This window comes from Hypoxylon fragiforme, assembly GCF_022984875.1.
Source record: "Hypoxylon fragiforme strain CBS 206.31 chromosome Unknown GGS25scaffold_5, whole genome shotgun sequence".
Lineage (NCBI taxonomy): Eukaryota > Fungi > Ascomycota > Sordariomycetes > Xylariales > Hypoxylaceae > Hypoxylon > Hypoxylon fragiforme.
Window position 1 is genome coordinate 3,542,724 of NW_026054760.1, and position 21,804 is coordinate 3,564,527.

General features: G+C 48.5%; 6 protein-coding genes across 6 annotated transcripts; 3 read left to right on the forward strand and 3 right to left on the reverse strand.

Annotated features, from left to right (window-relative positions):
- Nucleotides 1-3,840: 3,840 nt before the first annotated feature.
- Nucleotides 3,841-6,118, reverse strand: GGS25DRAFT_301431 (uncharacterized protein). Its single transcript, XM_049257655.1, has 4 exons — nucleotides 5,273-6,118; nucleotides 5,154-5,220; nucleotides 4,951-5,105; nucleotides 3,841-4,891 (listed from the first exon to the last, which is right to left on the reverse strand). Exons 1-4 carry the CDS (start codon nucleotides 5,523-5,525, stop codon nucleotides 4,128-4,130), a joined length of 1,239 nt encoding a protein of 412 aa, XP_049117185.1. The 5' UTR covers nucleotides 5,526-6,118; the 3' UTR covers nucleotides 3,841-4,127.
- A 1,739-nt stretch (nucleotides 6,119-7,857) lies between these two features.
- On the forward strand, nucleotides 7,858-9,764 carry GGS25DRAFT_492741 (uncharacterized protein). Its single transcript, XM_049261208.1, has 4 exons — nucleotides 7,858-7,956; nucleotides 8,022-8,207; nucleotides 8,296-9,386; nucleotides 9,444-9,764. The coding sequence occupies exons 2-4, from the start codon at nucleotides 8,190-8,192 to the stop codon at nucleotides 9,511-9,513; spliced, it is 1,179 nt and encodes a 392-aa protein (XP_049117186.1). The 5' UTR covers nucleotides 7,858-7,956; nucleotides 8,022-8,189; the 3' UTR covers nucleotides 9,514-9,764.
- On the reverse strand, nucleotides 9,760-11,959 carry GGS25DRAFT_301491 (FAD/NAD(P)-binding domain-containing protein). Its single transcript, XM_049257656.1, has 2 exons — nucleotides 11,320-11,959; nucleotides 9,760-11,160 (listed from the first exon to the last, which is right to left on the reverse strand). Exons 1-2 carry the CDS (start codon nucleotides 11,625-11,627, stop codon nucleotides 10,005-10,007), a joined length of 1,464 nt encoding a protein of 487 aa, XP_049117187.1. The 5' UTR covers nucleotides 11,628-11,959; the 3' UTR covers nucleotides 9,760-10,004.
- Nucleotides 11,960-12,895: 936 nt separating this feature from the next.
- On the reverse strand, nucleotides 12,896-15,113 carry GGS25DRAFT_531946 (tryptophan synthase beta subunit-like PLP-dependent enzyme; the record flags this gene model as incomplete). Its single annotated transcript, XM_049265548.1, has 7 exons — nucleotides 12,896-13,716; nucleotides 13,797-14,157; nucleotides 14,230-14,290; nucleotides 14,341-14,431; nucleotides 14,485-14,608; nucleotides 14,669-14,861; nucleotides 14,921-15,113. 7 exons carry the CDS (start codon nucleotides 15,111-15,113, stop codon nucleotides 13,156-13,158), a joined length of 1,584 nt encoding a protein of 527 aa, XP_049117188.1. The 3' UTR covers nucleotides 12,896-13,155.
- A 978-nt stretch (nucleotides 15,114-16,091) lies between these two features.
- Nucleotides 16,092-19,025, forward strand: GGS25DRAFT_492749 (MFS general substrate transporter). The gene is made up of 9 exons (XM_049261209.1): nucleotides 16,092-16,615; nucleotides 16,671-16,804; nucleotides 16,870-17,119; nucleotides 17,190-17,365; nucleotides 17,418-17,617; nucleotides 17,675-18,032; nucleotides 18,094-18,159; nucleotides 18,217-18,270; nucleotides 18,343-19,025. The coding sequence occupies exons 1-9, from the start codon at nucleotides 16,448-16,450 to the stop codon at nucleotides 18,656-18,658; spliced, it is 1,722 nt and encodes a 573-aa protein (XP_049117189.1). The 5' UTR covers nucleotides 16,092-16,447; the 3' UTR covers nucleotides 18,659-19,025.
- Nucleotides 19,013-21,733, forward strand: GGS25DRAFT_492752 (amidase signature enzyme). Its single transcript, XM_049261210.1, has 5 exons — nucleotides 19,013-19,554; nucleotides 19,633-19,822; nucleotides 19,905-20,737; nucleotides 20,803-20,959; nucleotides 21,020-21,733. The coding sequence occupies exons 1-5, from the start codon at nucleotides 19,300-19,302 to the stop codon at nucleotides 21,187-21,189; spliced, it is 1,605 nt and encodes a 534-aa protein (XP_049117190.1). The 5' UTR covers nucleotides 19,013-19,299; the 3' UTR covers nucleotides 21,190-21,733.
- The last annotated feature ends 71 nt before the right edge of the window (nucleotides 21,734-21,804 follow it).

Genomic DNA, 21,804 nt, shown 5'->3' on the forward strand with positions numbered 1-21,804 from the left:
GGCATGAATGGTCCTTGATAGCTTGATCGTCTTATGCTTTCTATGCATAACATAGAGTACCTACCTATCTAGTACTGATGATAAACACCAATTACCGATGTATTGCGCGGTTCTAGCAAATACGGACACGAAGTTTCTTAACGACCTGCGACCCAGCTTGATGACGGGGAAAGATGATCTGAGCTTCCGTCGTCATAGTAGATCGAGATTAGCCTGTTTATCAAACTGCAACTGGAAAATCAACATATTCGATACAACAGTTGTATGTCGACAGCGCCAGAGCGCCTGGGCGATCCAGTCTCTCACTCACCGCTATCAACTAACTCATCCTCTTCGTTTGAGCGTCGATTCTGATATGCAAGGCTTGCTGCAACACACCCTTGCTACGTAGCACGTCCTGCATTGGAGATCTGCGGTTGCAACATTTGCACTTTTACCCCTGACAGGATTGGCCGGCAGGTTTTTCCCACCACCCGCATTACCCAACCATCGTGCTCAACGGTGCAAGGAATTGCTTCTAGAAGGCAAGCCGAAAGAGCTTTGTAGCCGCACTCTGCTATCACGCGCCTCTTTTGACGTAGCAGTCGTGAAATATGATTGATTGCAACACCACCCGACCAAGACCGGTAGAAAAGCTTGATTGCGAATCGCCGTCAATCAGAGGGGAAAGGCGTTCACTCATGCTGCAGTGCGACTACAAGTGGTACGTAGCAGTAATGGTGGTTGGCTTGTAAGGCAAGAGAGGTCGCGTTGGGGAAAGGTTGCGCTCCGGTGGTATTAATAAGACCTGCCATACATGGTAGGTTTTTTTATAGTAGCATATACTACTAGTTGCACTTAGATGTACTACACATGTGAGGTTTTTGAGGGGTTTGAACGACATGAAGTTACACATGTGGAGGAGAAAGGAGGGAGGAGTCGAGGACAAGCCTTGATAGGGCTTGACAAGACCTGATAGGTAGGGCAGAAGACTAACAGAATGGAGTTTATGATAGATCATTATTGGAGCGCTCGGGCCATCCAGATCTTAGGTACTCTATGTACCCAGGGTAGTTAACTACTAGGTACAGTAACCTAGAATTAAGTTCATGATACAAATGTACCTAGTTTCCCAATGCCCATTCCCCTCACCAATCATAGATCAGAACAATTGGCTGGGACCCAGTTAAGCGAATCATCTTTGTGCAACTCAACCTCCTAACCTGCCCTGCCTCTCAACTTGCCTCCTCCATGTAAAGTTAACTATCTATCAAATTCATTCTATCACCTCCGTTCTACCATATGTAGACTACCGACTACCTAATACTTACCCTAGCTTAAGGAGGGTTACTACCACAATAACCACGACACAGCTTGGGCTATCAGGTTTCGACAGTGAAATTGTTTTTTCTAGCTCTTTCAAAGATGCACCCGAAAAGAGCTGTTGAGCTAAACCTTTACCAACATGTGTCGAGAGAGATGTGATTTCTGAGCCCCCCAGTCCATCTAGTCCATCCAGTCCAGCCTATCCGTCGACATCTTCATCGTATGATGCGTCATTACGTTGATTATAGTTTCGAATATAGCGTTACCAGGGCTTCTTACCTTGTCTACATGAAGCTAGGCGAAAGCTTGTAGTTTTCAAGATAGAATGGAACTATTCCTTCAGCCGCCTGGTGGGCTGAAAGATGTCCATGTCTATAAGATCTAAATATTATTGCAGAGCAACACTGTACTCTACTGCGCCAAGGCTTGGACTTTGGGGAAAATCACTCCCAGTGGCATGCATCTAATGTTGACATTGACCTCTTGAAAGCATTGGACGTCAATACCTACTAACTATACCCAACTATCACTAATTTACCTAACCTAGGTAATATTGGAACAGATCCAAGTTGAAACATAGCAGCCTTATGGTTAACGATAAAGATTTGGTTGGTGCCCAAAAACGCCACTATCACTGTACAATAAACGCAGGAGACTACCAATTAACTTGCCTCAAAGCATCCAGGAGTTACGACACATACTTGACCGAGGAGATCATGATACTACACTCGCTACCAATGAAACCGCGTAAAATAAAATAATACCAATATTCATAGAGAAATCAAATCAACGGCAGTCACCGGGTGCCTCGAAGAGTAATTCTATATCCGTATTATTTCAAGGCGTGATTTCAATTATACGATGTAACATCTAATAGGCCCCATCACCTTCAGATCGTCTGCCCCTCGGGATATGATAAAGCACTCAAAGCATCCGACAGAACTAGTACCTAGGTAGGTCATGATACGTCACCAGATCCTATTACGACCAGCCTCACGGAAACTCGAGGGCCCGAGTGATGAAAAGAGGACCAGATCTATGTCCTGACCAAGGCAACATGATATACAAGACGATCAAATTTATCATGATGTAAGTATTGGATACCTATTCAGAATGTGTCCGACCTCGCAGATCGACGGAGGATTGAGGCTAAGGGGGTTGCGAGCCTACCTACCTACCTAGCAACCAGACAAGCCAGACAAGCCAGATTAAGACCAAACTCCCCGCTTCCGCGTTATCAGACTACACTAATTGTCAGCTGCAGGCCACGTCGTCCCAGGCCAATGGCAGATAAATTACTAAGAAACTGAACTTCCCTTTATGGCAGTATCCCTAACAAGGCCTACATGTAGTATCGTCTCAGCTCTTCGAACGAATCTAGCATGTTCCGAGTACAGTACTTGCTCGCATGGTCGGCAGTTAACAAGCATATCGTTACGCCATTCATATTGTGCTAATCATGCAGTCCATCATGATACTGTTACACGACATGGCGCATCACCCAAATGTTGCCCTCGCTGACCCCTCCCCCTATCCTCCATATCATTCTCTCGCCGCTTTACTTTGGCTGGATCGGAGGCTAGGTACTCGGGGGAGACTTAGCTCTTGGTTACGACAGCTTATGGAAGATATGAGTTTATTAACCCATATATAATACCTATTTATAGAAAAGCACAAATATGTAGCTATTAGCGTTATTTTCTATTCATACGCGAGCATAGATAGGATATATGTATACGCTTAGCCGTCACAAAGCTGAGCTCAACCCATTCCATCCCATTCTCATCATCTGACATACGCACCTAAGAATCTTCCAAATCATCCATGGTATGAATTAGGTATCTACTATTGGCCTTCTGCTTTCTACACGTGCCGATACCTGTCAAACCATAAACTTTCTTTTCACCATATACCTGACAGTATACCTACCTACCTACCTACCTACCTACCTAAGTCCAAGCCTGTGGCATTGACGAAAACAATTCATCGCACAGGTAACTTACCTGCGTACCTACCTACCTACCTATGTACAGTACATGTAGGTAAACCGTGCACCTATCGCCCCTACTCCTCCTCCTCCTCAAGCTCCTCTAGTGAGTGTTAAGCGGCCTCGAGCAACTAGGTACTGTAACCTTAGGTATCCAAGGTAGATACTAGGTAACTGTTGTTGGATTCTCCCCAAGGTAGCGTGCTTGTAACTACCGTGATCGTTGAGATCTTCACTCTGCCCGCTGGGGTTGGAAATCATGGGTAGGTAGGTACTGTCTCTGGCGGGGGTTAGGCAGCATGGGCTGGCTGGCTGGTTGGCTGGCTGGCTGCCAGGAAAGTCTCACGGACGAAATGCTGGGTGCTTAATTATGTCTGTAGGTGTGTAGGTAGGTAGGTAGGTAGGTAAGTAAGTAGGTAGTTTGATCCCAGCAGCAAGGCTAGGTGATGGAGAATACCTAAGTAGGCACATCCTATGAGGTGACAGAAACGTCTATCACGTCTAGGTAAATGGGGTTGACAATGGACACCTAACTAACCTAACTAGTTAGGCATTTATGAATTAAGTTAGGCAAATAAATGGGTTACTTAGGTCCTTAGTAAGTAGATGTGTAGTTAGGTAGGTATTAAAAAATCACATTTGACCGGCCGACCCCCCCTTTCCGCCCCTGTCCTTTAGGTATCTGATTACACACCCTGGCCCTGACTCCATGCTGGTTTTACATATACCATGCCCTTCGCCAGAGCAAAACAAAAAGCAAAAAGCAACGCTCAAGCCAACTCAACTCCAATCCAGACAATGCTCCGAGTGCTCCGTCATACACCTCCACTATTACCTATATCACATTCGTCTCAGAATGATTCCCATGTCTCCCATAGCCCGGGTGGTTAAGCACCGGCGGACTGTTTATATGCAATTGCGGTATCTGCGAGTTCGTTGAGTATCCGCCTGCGCTATTCACGCCCTCCTGCAGCTCGTATTCGTCTTGTCCTGCCATGCTTGCTGCTCTCTCCTTCCCCTTGCTATCCGCCGCCCAGTTGTGATGGTAGTCGTGGTCCGGGCTGATCGCGACGCCGATATTCTGTACCGCTTTCTCCGGTGGCCAGGCTGTGTTCCTTGGGCCTTCAACTGCGCTGACGGGGCTGTTATACTGCGAGGAGTATGGTGAGAAGTATTGTGGGTACGGGGGGTATGTTCCCTCCGTGGTGCCACTTATTGGCGAGTTATCCCAGCCACGCAGAGGCCGCTGGCTGAGGGGGGTCTCGCGCATGTCGCCGGCGCCGCCAGCGCCACCACTGTTGGCGGCGGGCCACTCCTTGGTCATTTGTTCGCGGTGGCGAAGGTACGCTCTTCTCCGGCGCTTTCCGATGATTACGATTCCACATCCGGTGAAGGCGAGAAGAACGACGAGGCCGCCGACGACGATACCGGCAATGGCTCCGGAGTCCAACGGGCCGGTAACCCCTGGTGGCGTGAATGTTGCCGTTGGTGTGGGATCGGTGACATTCACAGCGTCATTAGAGAAGATTCTACCCTGTAAGGGGATAGTAGCCGGAGGCTCAAGCTTCAGTCTGCATGCGCCGTCCAAAACCGATATAACTACAAATCACACTAGAATTAGCTTGTGCATGAGCCAAGTACTCTGCAGTAGATCTTACAGTTGCTGAGATAATTGTTACTGCCCGATGAAGTTAAGCAAGAGTGGCACTTGTCGAGGTTGTAATCAGTCCATTGGTCGCAGTAGCCGTATGTCGAGCTACTGGTTGAGAGGTTGTTATATTGTATGGCGTCCTTAATATTCGCGCAAGCAAAGCTACTAGAGTAAGTATTACGTTTTGGCGAGGAGACAGTGAGCACCTACGTCGTGATGCACGGATTAGAAGCATCAAATAAGCATATGTTCGTAGCAAATCGCATATTATCTCCAGCTAGAATTAGCAAGTTTGAACCATTTACGTAGAGAAGTAAATAGTAACTCACAGAGCATGGATTGTAGATCAGAGGTGCTCTGGCCCATGTATGTACTTGTCGATTCGCAACCAACGCAAGCCTGATAAACCTGGCCTTGGGACGTAGCACTATAGGCAGAGTCGTCGCATACGATCATATCCTTGGTCGTAGAAGAAAGCACATTGCCGCATTTCGACCTACATGACGAGTCATCGCCGACAAGCAACGCCGTAGCTGAACGCCAGATGGCAACAACGGGAATCAGGGACCGAAGCATCATCATCAGTTATCGTAAATCGTCTTCTTGAGTGTCCTTCCTGGTTTCGTCTGCGAGGTACAAATTGTAGGAAGACAAGATTTCCGAGTTTAGGGATTCCCCGGATTCTTAGATGTATGAAATGGCGTGCTAATAACAAAGCCCCTTGATATATATCAGAGGATAAAGATCTCTAAGGATTGGGGGGCTATAGCGATTCCTGGATAAGTCTGCCGAGCCGCAGATATTGAGTCTTTATACAACGTATAAGGTATACAACTTATAAGGTTGGCTGATAAAACACAAGAGAGATGCCTCTGCTCAACCGTGAAGTAAGGGCGCAATGAGGGCGCTACGGCGGAGTGGCTTCATGTCTTTTCCTCTCAATTGGAAATTTTCACTGGCAAAGACTGAAGATGAGAATGTTGGACCATAAGCGCGAAGGGCTCAGTGATATGTGGTCTCTACCGCCTCATGAGATCCATGAAATCCACGCATATCACCTCACTAAACCCTCTTCGGTTGGAAAATGAGTCGGCACACGAACCTAGGAGGTATGTGATATGTGTGTTATGGTAGGCATCTGTCATGCAAATCATCTATGGTCGGGGTTCGGTGGAGAAGGAGAGAGAGGAAGAGAGGAGAGGGGGCCAACCATCGTGATTCGATTGCAGTGTTGGGGTCGGACAATCGGGGCTTTACTACGATAAGCTAGACGATTGACGGGGATTAGGAATACTAGCAAGGGTAGCAAAGGCGGGAGATGCAGGTGAAAGGCAAGGTGACCAATCACTCTACATGGCACAGTTGTTGGCTTTGGTCCGGACTGCAAGGCCCTCCTTGCTTGTGTCACCTAAGTAGTGGAGACTTGAACTCATATTGAACTCATAGCTACGGATACGGCCGCTCATTGGAGATGGCTTTAAGTGAGCTAGGTGAGTTAGGTGAGCTAAGAGAAGCTCTATTCCCGATTGGACTTACTGTAATACCACCTGGAAGGTCATTTTAATTAGCGATCGGGCCCGGAAAATAAGACTGGCCGCAAAGCGTTCAGTCGGATATGTATGTACTGTAGCATTGCGACAATTATAAACACCAACCGTTATTTTTTAGGGTTACATACAACTCGGTGATTTATTACCACCACGAGTCCTGTCGCGACCAGCTTTAGTTATCATTGGTGACCCCTCGTGATCGATTCGAACTGCGTTGATACTACCTACCTACCTACTTTACTATGTTATTTCTACAGCCTGCCTGCCCTCTTTTCTCCCATGTTTCGTCCCACGTATCACGTAAGGACCTCAACCGCCAGTAGAAATAGCCCTAGCCAGCGATCCAGATTGTCGGGACTGAACGAAGAAGAACTCAAGGCTGCTATTTGACCCTATTCGCTAAATAATCGTGACGGCCAGTAACACATCGTTTCAGCTACGCCGCATAGGAGCCAACATTCGAGTATGTGCTGTTGACAAACATCTGAGAACATCTGATTGAGAAGATTGGGGTCCATTCCCATTTGCCCAGCTACTCGCTAGTAGGTAAGCACCCATCTGCATGCATGTGCTGTAAGCAACGGTAGGATTTGACGAGGCTCAGGAACGTTAATATCACGATTTCGGCTTATAAAGTCGCTACCTGCGGTACGGCCATCATTGGGTAGCTTGAGCCTTGAGTTACATGTAGTCATAACTTGCCGTGTCCTAGTGAAAACCAACATATGTAGTTAGTAACAGCTGTATCATAAGCCACAGCGATTATATAGAGGGGCAAGCAAACCAAGGTAGACGCCGGTCCGACGCTTGCCACTATTTCTCGGACTAATAACCGAAGATCTCGGCATCCACTCTCTAGACATACATACGTACATATCTCCCTTGCGTCAAATCTGATGTCGTACCAACATGCATGAAGATCCTCTTACGCTATTGGGCAATGTAGACATTATCTCCTGGTCCCGAGCGTGCGGGAACCCAAGCATTTGCCACTAATGAACGCCTCTATTTTTTCTTGCCGGCGCGTAAAAAAAGTGAAACAAATGTAGGCAAATCGAACCAACGTGGTAGGCGGGGAAATTTCAATAATATAAGTAATATAATAACTGATTACCAAATACTAAGTAGACGCATTATGTGTACATAGCTAATATAAACAGTATGTAATTTAGTAATTAAAGTAAAGTGCTATGTGTGTAGGTTATCTACTTCCTATTGTGTAGTAAAAGGGGCGAAAGAGCCTTAGCCCCCTAGAAGCCACTAGAATACACTAGAATAGGGAATAGTTAAGGGCCTTTAAGGCAATTCGTGTATTAAAGCCCCCTGTGACCACTTATGCTTTCAATGTTCATTTGAAAGTATTATGTAATTCGTGATAACTACTGCACATCATGGCAGTGATTGCACAATAGTTACGTCATAATACCGTCAATATGCATAACCTAGAAGTTGCCTAGAATATTGTGGGTATTTGTAGCTTACCTGGGGTATGTAAATATTGTACATAACTAATGTTAAGCTATCCTAGCTAGACCGCGTTTCTTCAACTATTCTTCTCTTCTATTTATTAACTCACGCGTTCCAAGTAAACAGAACAAGTAAACAGAGCTTGGTGAATAGATGATTCTTTTCTCTTTTCCAATCCCCAAAGGAATTATTAGAAGATAGAACATAGGTACCTACCCAGGTAATCGTTATGGAATCAAAAAGACAAGTATGTCAGCCATTGACCGAACAAGTCGAACAACTGGGGCATCATCATGCACGTAAGGTAGTATTCATACTCACATATATGGTAATAGGCACGAAAACCTCTCGACGACGCAACCAATCGTGTCAATCAAACCCCCGCTCGCACTGAGGCTAAAAAGCCAGTTCGTTGGGATAAGGCTTCACTTGAACAGTACCTCGACGTCGTAGGATTGAAGGGCTCTGCTAGAAAAAGAGTCTTCAATTATTACACAGGGAACATGCCACCTGCACCTCGAACTTCCACTACCGGTCCGACTTTGGAGTCGGCAGGTACCCAGCCGGCCAATACTACTAAAGCATCTACTACAAGCAATGCAAAGGCTGCAAAGGCTGCGACCGGTGCATCCTCGAGCAGGAAGCGCAAGGCAGAGACCTCATTGTCGTTAGAGGATGAGATTGCCGCATACAAGAGGAACTTGGACGATATCGTGGATCCTGATTCGTTCGATGATGAGATCATGCCTAACTGCACCACTGTGCGTGGCCGGATTAACAAGCTATTCGACGGCGGAATCATGACAAAGGCCGAGTTCTGTCGTGCTACTGGCTGCAACAGCAACAGTCTCAGCAATTTCCTCAAGGCGAAAGGGCCGATGGGTGGATGCAATAGTTCTGTGTACGCAAATGGCTGGAGATGGCTCCGACAGCGAGAGGCCGCAGGCTTGAAGATGCCCGACGTGAAGAAGCGGCAATTGCAGGAAGCTAAAGCCGCCGGCGCTGGTGCTAGCGGTTCCAAATCAAGCATAACCACAGCCGCGTCACTCCCAGATATCAGCGGCATTCACTTGAATGGCGAAGAAGCTGACTCGGTTTCGGTGTATGACACGTGCGACGAGATCCGCAAGAAGATCAACGCGCATCTCAAGACGCCTGGCTTGACCCAAGCCCAGTTTTGCCGCGATCTCTACGCGCAGCTGAACGCACCTACGATCAAGAGCATTCAGTCGAAGCAGCTCGCTGACTTCCGCGCCGGCAAGGGATCCAGGACCGGTGCCAAGAGCACGGTCTTCTACACGGCCTATGTGTATTTCGAGAAGCTGCGTATCGCACAGGGCAAACCCAAGAGTAAGCACCGCGAGACTATGGAGGAGATCTGGATGAGCAGAGGCGGATTCGACCGCGATATGGACCATCGAACTTAGTAAGCCTCGCCCCTTTCCGAGTACTACTTGTGTTTTTAAGCTTACATTAATCCTAGCTGCATTACATCCTCTGACAAGGGGATGTACTGGGACCAGTATGGTCTCTCAATTACGTATCCACTCTGAGGGGGAAGTAGGTACGTGGCTAATTTAGGTGTGAATATGTTGATGTGTACTATGCAAGGGGTAATGTCGTGGAAGAGTAGGACGTATATTTATGTTATATCATGTACCTATGCTTTAGATTAGGTATGGTTGGGTATATTTCTCATAAATCGCAAGATTTCGGTAGATTTGCTAGATAGGGTTACTCAAGTACATAAGCGGAAATAGTAATAATAGAACTTGATCATGGATGCGAAGTAGCACATTTACCTAGAAATCAGATCTCGTGTCTCAAGTAGTGATTTATTCCTTCCTTTTTTGATTCATTGATTCCTAGATGGTGATACATACGACAGCAAAGAGATGTCTAGCTTCGTGAAACGGGTCACAAACAGATATATACCGTACACAAGCTACCTAATTACCTGCGTAGGAAACCATCCGGGTCCTTCCCAGCCAAGACCATACCTACCCATATAAATCCCTTAACATCTCCCTCCCCAGCTCATCCTTCACAGTATCCTCCCATAGTACTGCAGCCCCGCCGCCGCAATGGCCGCCACGGCAAACGCCCCAGTAAAGAGGGACAGGCTCTGGCTGCTCCTCTGCGGCACAACCACCCCCTTCCCCTCTACGAGAGCATGGTGCACATACGGCAGCCTCGGCTTCCCCGGCGGGCCTTTCTCCTCCAGCCACTCCAGCACGGGCAGGCTGGATATGAACGGCGCGAGCACGTAGCGCACACCGAGCTTGTTGAGCCCCGTCCACGGGATCACGTACTTGGTCATGAGCTTGTCCTTGGCCGTCAGCCACCCCAGCTGGCGCGGCCGCACGCGCGACAGGTAGTCGGTGTTCGGCTTGTACAGCGCCATCTGCGCCTGGTAGTCGGCGAACACGGCGCCGAGGGCCTCGGTGTCGGGGCAAGGGTCGGCGAGGAGTAAGCGACGCAGCTTGTTGGCGAGAACGACCATGTCCATGACGCCGCTGTTGTAGCCGAGCCCGGCGTGCGGGTCGAGCTTCCGCACCGCGTCGCCCACCAGCACGATCCGCGCGTGCCACCACCGCTCCACCCACCCCTCCTGCAGCGGCACCAGCCCCATCTCCCCCTCCCTCAGCGCGAACGCATCCGCCACCGTCCACCCCGGCGCCACGTACAGGTGCGAGTACTTCTTCAGCAGCGCCTCCTTGTCCGCGTCGGTGTACCGCAGGTTCCCCGGCGTCGGCTGGTCGAGCGCCTCGTACACGCCGAGCCAGGCGCGGTCCGTGCCCGCCATCAGCTGCGTCGACACGCCGTCGGACGCGCACTCGTAGTTGACGCCCGCCGTGACCCCCGGCGGCATCGGGATGTTGCCGAAGAGGAAGCGGTACGTGCTGACGTACGGGGCCTCGGGCTCCTCCGAGGCGGAGGGGGCCGCCGACGACCCCGAGGCGAGCGCCTCCATGATCTGCCGCGTCTTGCTGTACACGCCGTCGGCGCCGATCACCATGGACCCCTCCTCGACGGTGCCGTCGGCGCACTCGACGCGCACGCCGTCCGGGGAGCTGGTCGTGGAGATGCTGGTCACCAGCTTCCCGACCTTCACCCGCGCTTTGGCGCTCGGGGGGAGCGTCTTGTACAGCACGTCGATTAGGAACGGGCGGTGCGTTACCAGCGAGTCACGGCCGTGGCTAGATGCGTTGGCGCGTTAGTCATGCGGTTTCTCCGTGTGATATGCAATGCAATGTCTCTTTCTACCTTCCTAGGTAGATGGATGTCTAGCCTACCCGCATCACAGACAAGACATTGACAAGACATGCAGGAAACGTTTTGAGACAAATCCGACTTACAAAGTCCTAAAGTGCTTCCCCGACTCCAAGTTGGAGAACAGCGTCTGGTCGTCGGCCGACATGACGTAGTTGGACACGACGGGACAAGCGATGGCGGTGACGTCGTCGAGGATGCCGAGCTGGTCGAAGATGCGCAGGGTGGAGGGGATGAGGCCGAGCAGCGAGCCGATCTGCGTCAGCAGCCGGTCGTGCTTCTCCAGGATCACGAAGTCGATGTCCGCCTTGCTCAGGATGTGCGCCGCCGTCAGCGACACGAGGCCGCCGCCCACGAGGATCACCCGGAAGGGCTTGTCTGACGTCTTCGCCATGGCTTTTTTGCGCAGTTGGGTGGTTTTCGCCGTAACTGGGTGTAATTAATTTCTTTTTTATATAAGGGGGGTGGATGAGGTAGATAGATGTTCGGGACGTTCGGATGCTCTTTCTCCCGTCGTCTATCCTCTCTTTAGGACTTTGTGCTTCTTTTTAAGCTTGAACGAGAGCCAGTTTTTATAAAAAATGCCAACGCCGTTCAGCCCGTTCCTCGCAGACCTTTGGGAATCCAATAGTTTCCGGCCTTGGTGAGGCGCAGAAACATGTTTTGGGTGGAGATACAGTATATCATTTGCCTTGGAGGTTACACTGCCACTGCCTGCCTGCTCCTAGATAACCCAGCTAGCTTGCCTAGACTAAGTAGGCAGGGATGATAAAAGTTGAGAGACAAAATATCGAAAGAAAAAGGCCCCTTAGTGGCTCCATAGAAGCTATACTAGACACAAGGTGGGATTAGTAGGATATTCTTGTCTTACCTACTTCTTGGGTAACTACTTCGTACATAGTGTAGAGAGTCCCCTTCACCATTTACGATAACCCATGCGATTACCACGCGGTAGCTCTCCGTTCTAGCCCACTTTGCCAAGTTTATTCTCGAACCGAATGGGCTTAATTCCGAAAAGGAAGGTTTTTTTAGTCAAAGCGGGATGATGATCCCATTGCCTAGGTAGGCAAAATACACGTGTATGGACAATATTCCAAGTTTACATATGCGCAATTCGTATATTGATTACAATTCATGGAGTAGCTAAGTGTGTTGCCTCAGGGAGCCACGTGACTGACCGCCATCTTATTACATCGGTAAACTTCAACGTTAAAGGTATAACTATGCGGCACAGTACAGGTATCTCAAGCCACGTTGATAATAATACGCAGCGTAGGCTATTGTTGGTAGGTATGTAGGTACGTAGGTATCCTACACAATGTAGCACGGCCATACGCCGTATATCTAGAAATTTGCCACCCCTGATAACATTAAAATATATGATAAAACAAGAGATTGGGAATTAAATATCCATGATGAATTTTGGGTATGTAACCTTAATAAGTACAATACATGAACATACGGGGTGCCTAGTGCTGCTACCTACCTACTATTTGGTGTGTAGATTAAGCTTAGTTACTTCGTAATAAGGACCCGGCATCCTTTTATAGCTACCTAACACTAGGCAATAAATTTCCATCCATATAAATTGTAAAATAATGTTGCCTTGCCTCAGCTCTAGGTGCACCATCAATGATGTATATAAGATGTGCATATACATACGCATACCTTGGTATAATATGTAGTTATCAGCCTGGTATCTTCTTGAACCCACAAATACCTCCATACATACCTACATAAGCAATCACAGTATCCCTTAACTTGATCGAACTGTGTAGACTCTCGTGCTCTTATGTACTGGAATATAGCTTGCAGGTAAACAATTTAACGCAAATCCCGTCCATCCCATCCCTTGATCTTTAATCCGTTTAAAATGTCGGTATGTACCCTCAACGCCACAGCGTCAAACCCTAGCCATCATGTCACGAAGGCGTCGTAAGTTCAACCTCACGCATTACCGCCATGCCTGCCTTGTTGCTGTCCGTCACAAATTCTCCGTTCGCTACGCCTGCATCAAGCTCTCCGAGCGCTCGGAAGCCACCACGTATGCTAACTGCCTCGTACCCCTTGGCACGAAGCACGCTGGTCGCCACACGAGAACTATCACCGTCGTAACATAGCAGTAGGATTTGCTTTCTCTGCACTAGCGGAAGCAACTCGTCGCGCGGCGTCGTAAAATGATTATCCAACTTTCGCCACAGCGACTCCAAAACTGATGGGTCAAAGAACGGACTCGGTCTTGATTGGTCGGCGAATGGTAAGTTGATCGAATCAGGGAGGCTGAATTTCTCGAAATCGATGGCTTGTCGGAGGTCGATGATAGCGACACCGCTCTTGAGCTTTACCGCACCGCCAAACCCCTTCTCGTGCGCTGTGGGTCCCTCCCGAGATGGTACTCTTACGTCTAGAAACAATGGAAGGGCGATGGTAGCATCCTTCTCCCAAGCCTCATCGTAACGGTAAAGGTCGACCTTGGTTAATGCCTAAGTCCCGGATTAGCATGCATTATCGGATAATTCCTATCCTGTTCTAGTTTCTTCGGTTTCAGCTTGTCATTACACACCTCATTCTTAATGGACGGGAAATAACCATTTCCCAGCTTGTCAAAGTATTCGTTGATGTACTGATAAGGCAGGTCGCAGCAAAGGAAAACGCAGTGTATCTCATCACCCGCACCTGCAAGATCCCGAAGCGTCCCGACAGTCTTGTGCTTCTCGATGAATTGGAAAAGGCCTCGGAGATTGAAACCGGAAGATGGCCCGCATACAATTCCTTCGCGACATAAGTCTAGCGATAATGAGAATGAGTCGTGCGAGCCAACTTCCTCAATATGATCTATTGCTGATTTCCAAGGGAACTCAACAGGAGCAAGCAGAGCAAATGATCGAGGACCTGGGACTCTATCGCCAGGTGCTGTGCAGACTCTACTGGTTGTAAGCATGCGCATTACCAAGTCATATCAAATACAGAACAGTCTGAATCTTGGGCATACATACCCTAAACGAAAGACCGAGGGCTTGGCCTCCTTGAAATACGTGCCTAATCCTGTGATAGTTCCTGGAGATCGTGTTAACAACGGGACGCTTTTTATTATTTGGAGCACCTACCAGACGTTCCCATGCCAGCACAGATCAAGTTGATCTCTGGCAATTGTTTGAGGATTTGAGGGCCTGTCCATCTGACATGGGATTTCCAGTTCTAATATACGGTCAGCATCAGCTGATCATAACGAAGGACAGATGGTGGCATACGTCGTCGTTTCCATATTGATCTGGATTAATGATGGACTCATTGGTTTCTGCCATTCGTTGCGCAGCTTTAATCCCGCCACGCTCATCTGTGGGCTCTGGTTGGGATGGCCCACCAAAGAGAGTGCTATTACAATGTTAGTCTCGGACGATGGTGGAAGTTACATATGAATATGTGAACCCTCACATGTCGAGGCCAAAAAACTGCATCAACCGCAGCTTAGCGACACTTGTTTTGTTGCTGAGGAACGCACGAACATCTGTGACGCCATGGTATACTCGAGACACAAGAGACATCGATATGACGGTTGAGCCCGAGCTATACTCGATGACTGTCTCTGTCTTGCCTGGCACCACATTCTTCTCGAGGAGGTTTAAGGCTAGGGTTACCTTGTCAACACCACTATGTGTATGAGGACGACTTAGTGACAAGACTTACCCGGCATGGCCTTCACATTGTTGGCTGGATGCATAGTCATCATCTTGGCATATATCCTCACGCCATCGCCTCTGTATGGGTTGAGCTTATCTGGTAGCTCCACTAGTGGTAAAGGGGGAGACGAGTCCGGATCAAAGTAGTCTCGGACCGAGTTAGGACCCCTATAGACATTGAGGGGATTGTTACTCGTCATGGCTGGCCGAGTATCTTGTTGGTGTGAGCGGTTGTTCTTTGAAAGGGTTGACCGGAGAACCTTGGAGAAACTAACGGTTACGAAGGATAGCAGGTACAATTATATTCTGAAGAGATTCGGGCCGGAGGAAGTTTTCCCTATATGAGGGCAGCGACTCCAATATTATTGTGATATATGACCTAACCACAAACCAATCTTCAGTCACATCACAATCCGTCTCCAGACCAATTACCTAGCAAGGCCCCGTTTCACACGTTCGTCTCTTGAGCAAATAACGTGTACATTAGGACGGTCTAGACTGCTTTTCTCATCGGTAACCGACAAGTCTCGTATGTGGAATGTCTTGGCCTGTGGAAGATCGACATGTTGCGAACCTCGCCGGCAAAGGAATATGAACAGGAAAGGGTTGTAGACTTGTAGCCTATACCCTAGGTAGGTAGAAGAAGTGTAAAAATATGGTGGTGTTCTCCAGTACATCCATATAAACTTCCACAGCCCTGCAAAGCTTACCCAAACCCAGACCCATACCCATTACGCATTACCCATACCCGTACCCGCATTCTTAGTCCAAGGTCACAAATGTTGCGATATGACGCCGATCCCTGTACGAGGCACTTTGAGGCTGTTTCCAACCAATGGGATTGTGGCTCTTGGACCCTAGCCATGTTTAGTGTGTGCATGATATGGTGGTAAAGTTTACTTTGGGGTAGCATTCAGGGGTAGAGCCGTGTATATGACTACTTGCTTGGGCTAAATGACATTTTCATCCATGAGCTTTTACACATGGCAATTGCTACCCGTTGGAATCATTGATCCTTGACATCAAAAATAAAATAAGAAATAAAACCTCCCGAGGCATCTCCCCATCGAATCATGGATGATTCAAGTTATTAATATCATACCAGCTTCACACCAGCTCGCAGGTAGCAGGTAGTCTGTTCACACCGCTGGTTTCACTTCAAGTAAGTACAAAGTCAGTCTTATATCTAAGTTCAACTCTTTCAATATTCTCATCTTTCACAGAGGATAAGTTACAGGTAGGTAGACTTGTATCTGGCTAGTGTTTCCGATCATTAACATCATTTTCGTTTTCTGTCAAAAAATTGTGTCATTTTTTATGAGAACCTCTTTGTCTTACTAGCGGGTCTCTTAAGTTGCAGATCTCTATGTCCACCATCAAGGTCTACACTATCATCCAAGTATTACTCTACTAATGTGGAGATAGGGACGGCAAGGTTAGCCTCATCTAGCTGATTATATGCTAACCTTAGTGCTTCCTCCTCTCTCGGCCAACTCGATCTCAATTGATTTGACTTGCCTCGTCGATTGCAGTCATGGAGAAGGATACAGGCGGGGGTCACTCACGGCCTGAGAGTGTCATCAATGTCACCGTCGATGGAGAACAGCCGAGGGTCACCGGGCCTAGCAGTTCAGGAAGCGAGAATGAAGTGCACGTCTTCAACGAGCAGACCAATTATGTCCCTAGGAAGACTATCATCATGGTAAGATACCCAATGTGGGATATCCCCCGGTGTACCTCTCACTAACTTGTCTTAGATTTTCCTTGCTTGTTCTAGTATAGACTTGATAGCTCTTATGGACCAAACTACACTGGCAGCAAGTTTATACATCATTGCAGATTCATTGAAATCGAGCGGACAAGCCTCCTGGATCGCTAGCGGGTATTTCATGTAAGTTACTCTCGGGGATTAGGCTTTAGTCTCTAGATGAAGAAGTAGCTAAATATTTTTTCCAGTACTTCGACCGTCGGTCAACTTCTATACGGACGGCTCTCAGATATTTGGTCCCGCAAAGTAATCCTGCTCGTTGGGTTAGCAATCTTCTTTTTCGGCTCCTTGGCCTCATCCCTCTCCCAAACCGTCACGCAGTTGATAGTCTTCCGCTGCTTTACTGGTATCGGTGGTGGTGGCTTGATGACCATTGCCCAAACTATTGTTAGCGATGTTGTGCCCCTACGAGAGAGAGGGAAATACCAAGGGATACTTGTATGTGACCCAAGCTAACCCCTTTTCATTTCGAAAGCATCCATCTCTAACCATCTATATGCGTTTTTAGGGCGCGGTGGTTGCTATTGCTAACGGTATTGGTCCTGTAATCGGCGGTGCCCTTTCTTCGATATCGGAGGATTCTTGGCGGTGGATCTTTCGCCTGAATTTGCCGCTTACCTTGTTGGCCACCTGCTGCGTAATATTCATTATGCCGTTGAAGAAGGTGGAGGGGGACTGGAAATTGTGAGGGTTTTTTGCTTCTTCTTGAATTACTATGTGCTAATGAAAACGTCAGAAAGCTGAAAGCAGTTGATTTTGTTGGCATTGCCCTTACATTGGCTGGGGTGTCTGTTCTCATGTTAGGTTTGACGTGGGGTGGATCTGAGTATCCGTGGAAGTCGACTGCAGTCATCACAACTTTGGTCCTCGGATTTCTTCTATGCGTGGCCTTCGTACTATGGCAGTGGCGGGGGCCACGATATCCTTTGGTACCCTGTGAGTGTTTTTTTGTTGCTAATCGTCACGTATATATTGAGCTAACCATCAACCTAGTACATATTTTCAAATCTAAGATCGTCAATGGCGCATGCCTGACGATGGCCATCAACGGCTGGAACTTTGTCGTTCAGGTCTACTATGTTCCCACTTTCTATCAGCTTGCCTATGGCTACTCGGCCACTAAGGCTGGTGCCATGTTGCTACCAATTACGGTTATACAGACATTTAGTAGCACACTATCTGGTTTAATAGTCCACTGGGTGGGTAGATACCGCGAGTGCATCTTGTTTGGCTGGGTCTGCTGGGCCATTGGTCTTGGTTTGATGTCAACTCTAGACGAAAATTCAGGGCTCGGGAAACAGATAGGATATGCTATCATAATTGGTGTAGGGGTTGGAAATACGTTACAACCGTAAGTCTTCGAGGTTGCATTTACTACTGCAGATGCGAAGATGCTGACCATCGGGATATAGGGCTTTGATAGCTTGCCAGGCCGGAGTAGAGAGGCGAGACATGGCCATTGTGACGTCTTTTCGAAAGTAAGGGCATATGTTCCACAATATGCCGGATGCTTCTTCGCTAACAGTAACATCTAGTTTCGTGCGTAACTTGGGCGGAACATTCGGTTTGGCGATTTGCGGTACGCTTATGTGAGTAACAACTTAAATTATTTCCACCGTGGGGAAACCCCTTTTCAAGTTCCAAGCTTATGTGCCATTCAGAAATAATATTCTAGCCAACTCTCTTTCGTCTTTAGGAACCAGTGCACAGGAATCAAAGGATCTACTTAGTAACCCGCAATCCTACCTTTCATCACTGCCCATCGAAGAGTCCCAACGCATTCGCTTAGTGCTAATACCTGCGTATCGGGAGGGCTTTAGAATTATATTTCTCATTGGCGCATCTTTGGCTGCCGTTGCATTTGTCATCTCATGGTTTATGATGCCGCAAATAGAACTCAGTCGCCCGGACGATGAAAAGCTCAAAGAAGAGGGTCGAAGGCAGTATGATGCAAAGAAGTCTACGCCAGCCCCTTAATCCAATCTTCACTTACCTAATTATACCATCGCTGCTATACTTCCTACTACTAATTCAATCTAACTGATCTCAACAATACCATTTAGAATTTGGGGTGCGTACCTAGGTAGGTACCTAATAGATACATACCCCTTACTATTTCCTAACCTAGGTACCTACTACTAGTAGTACATAGCAGCTAGAGTAGAAGCGTTGGATAGGTACCATACTCAAATGTTAATGATACATACCATAAGATTCTGACTACAAGTTGATTTAACACATTGTCTTTGGTAATCATATTATGTCACAGTTGCAGCGCAGTTCATGGCATCATATGATTCCGACTATGTCCGGTAATTTTTTCGACTTCCCAGATGCGGGAGGGGGCCAATATACAAAACCCCCCAACCCCTCCCCCTTTTCTTTTGGATTCCGTCCCCCGCGACCGGTGGCGGTTGGAGATAAGAAGGTTCTCATGGTCAATGGCCTACCACGAAATATATAAGATGCCTGTATACATATTCCTCAGCCCCTCCATTCATATACCAACTCAATCTATTTTATCTATTTTCAAACTCGCAGAACATCCCGGTCTACGCTCACCCCGCCCCCTAAAATAGGTATCATAGCCCAATAACAACATAAAGTTAAACATCAAAATGTCGGTCATTCAACTTAAGGAACACGAGAAGAAAGTTACCGGAGAGGAACTTAAGCCTGTCCTCGAAGAAGCCGGACTCAAGCTTTCAGATTCACTTCTTGGCGACTACAGTACTTTGATATCTTCTTTAGATGCCGCCATCGCATCGCTATCAGATGAAAAAGATGCATCACCCTACACAGATCTCGAGAAATATCCGCGAAGTAACATCCACATCCCCGCGGACAACGAGATGGGCGCCTGGGCAACCAAGGTAGGGAGTAAAGCCTGAGCTCTGCATACCGGGACAAAAGAATCTGATAGTAGGGACGATTTTATCTCTGTTTTTTAGGTGACAGCCAAATGCACAAGCCCCACGAGCGACCTGCTGAAAGGCCGTACCGTAGCGCTTAAGGACAATATGGCATTCGCGGGGGTCCGGTGCACGAACGGGACGTCGATGGTGGACTGGGTGCCGAAGATCGATGCGACTATCGCTACGAGGGCTATGGATGCTGGGGCGATCATTGTTGGGAAAGCTGGTGAGCTGCCACCCCACTTTCTCTCCCCTATTCCTCCTGTACCTCCTATTCCGTGCTAGTATGGGCCCATCTAAGAATATAGCATGCGAAAACTCGTGCCTCGAGGGATTATCCGCCACGGCAGTGACGGGGCAAGTCCACAACCCGTATGCGAAGGGATACAGCGCCGGTGGGTCGAGCAGCGGCTCCGGACGCCTTGTGGCGACCGGGTCTGTCGATCTCGCCTTCGGCTGCGACCAGGGGGGCAGCATCCGCATCCCCGCTTCGTCCTGCGGCATCGTGGGTCTCAAGCCGACATGGGGGTTGGTGCCGTACACGGGCATTCTGAGTCTGGACGCTACGATTGACCACGCAGGGCCCATGGCGAAGACGGCGCGGGACTGTGCGCTGTTCCTGGAGGCCATTGCCGGACCTGACGGCTGGGATGATCGCCAGCCGCCATTCGGCCTCGAGGGGGGCAGGCTGAAATACGTGGCCCCTGTCGATGCCGTCCTGGCCAAGGAAGAGGCGAAGCGGCTCGATGGCGTCAAGATCGGAGTGCTGCGCGAGGGCTTCGAGGTCCCCGGACAAGACGCGAACGTCGTTTCATCGGTCCAGTCCGCCATTGAGAAGTTCAAGTCCCTCGGAGCCACGGTTTCGTCGGTCTCGGTACCGCTGCACCTGGTGGCCCCCTTGGCCTGGACGTGTGCTCTGCCGTTGCCGGGGGGTCGCCAATCCCTCCTCGGCGACATCTATGGGAGGAAGCAGCTCTACCTGACGGACCGCGCGGGCTTGATCGGCGCCAAGCTAACTCAGGAGCAGTTCGAGGCCCTGGGACCGGGCGCAGCGAACTTGTACGTGCAGTACCTGTGGGCCCAGGAGAAATACAACGCCGAGGTGCACGGGAAGGCTATGAATCTGCTGAAGGGGATCAGCGTAAGGAATTCGGGACATCTACCTACTATCTTCCGGGGTGTAAGTAAGCTAACAGATAAGTATAGGATGCGTACGACAAAGCGCTAGAAGAAGTCGACGTCTTGGTCATGCCGACGCTGCCGTATCCGCCGCCCCAGCTACCCGACCCTGGTTCCGACGAGGGTCCGCTGAGCTTTCTGGGTAGGACTGTTAGGCTGATATCCAATACTTGCCCTTTCAACAGTAAGTCAAAATTACCCTCACCGCTAAACATTCTCAATAGTATTGATAAGCTTTTCTCAGGCTCTGGGCATCCCGCCCTCTCGCTGCCCGTGGGTTTCGTGCCCGCGCGCGAAGACCCGGGTGTCAAGCTCCCGACCGCTATGCAGATCGTAGGGCGCAAGTATGCGGATGTCGACTGCCTCAAGGTTGCGGCGGCGTGGGAGAAATCGTCGGACTGGACATCACTATAAGTTTGAGGGATGGTAATAAAAAAAATAAGACAAGGCTGGCATCCTATCCGAACTACTTAAGGTTGCTTTTCATGATAATATTAATGCTTAGGGAACGTATGCTACTTGCTGACATTGAAGGTATGGGAGTTTCTTCTTAGGGTTTTTTTTGCTAGACTTTACCGCTACGCCAAAGGGTGAATGATTGACAAGTCTTTTGTTGTATATATCAATTGGCGTGGCTTCTCTGCTTTCCTCCTTGTCATCGTAGCGACGACTTCTTTGTGAGTTTTCACAACTATTGGCTTTTTACGGTTTATGCATTAAAGCTGTTACCTATACCATGAGAATCACTCTTCCTTCTCTTGGGCCGGGACTCACTTTTGGACTCACTTTTAGCATTCTACTCACGAGCTTCGCGAAATAAATCATCGAGGTCTTTGTGACATGTTAGTTCCTGGACTTCTCTCCCATGCGTTATCGGCAGAACCGAGACCCCTTTTGGTCGATATTATGATTTTCCTCGCTGTATTAGCACAAAACATCGTAGTTAGAACTCATAGAATTCATAATGTAGAGAAGATGTTCTCTTCCTAACAATAACCCAGAAGCGTGAAAGCCATTGTGTCTTTGCCA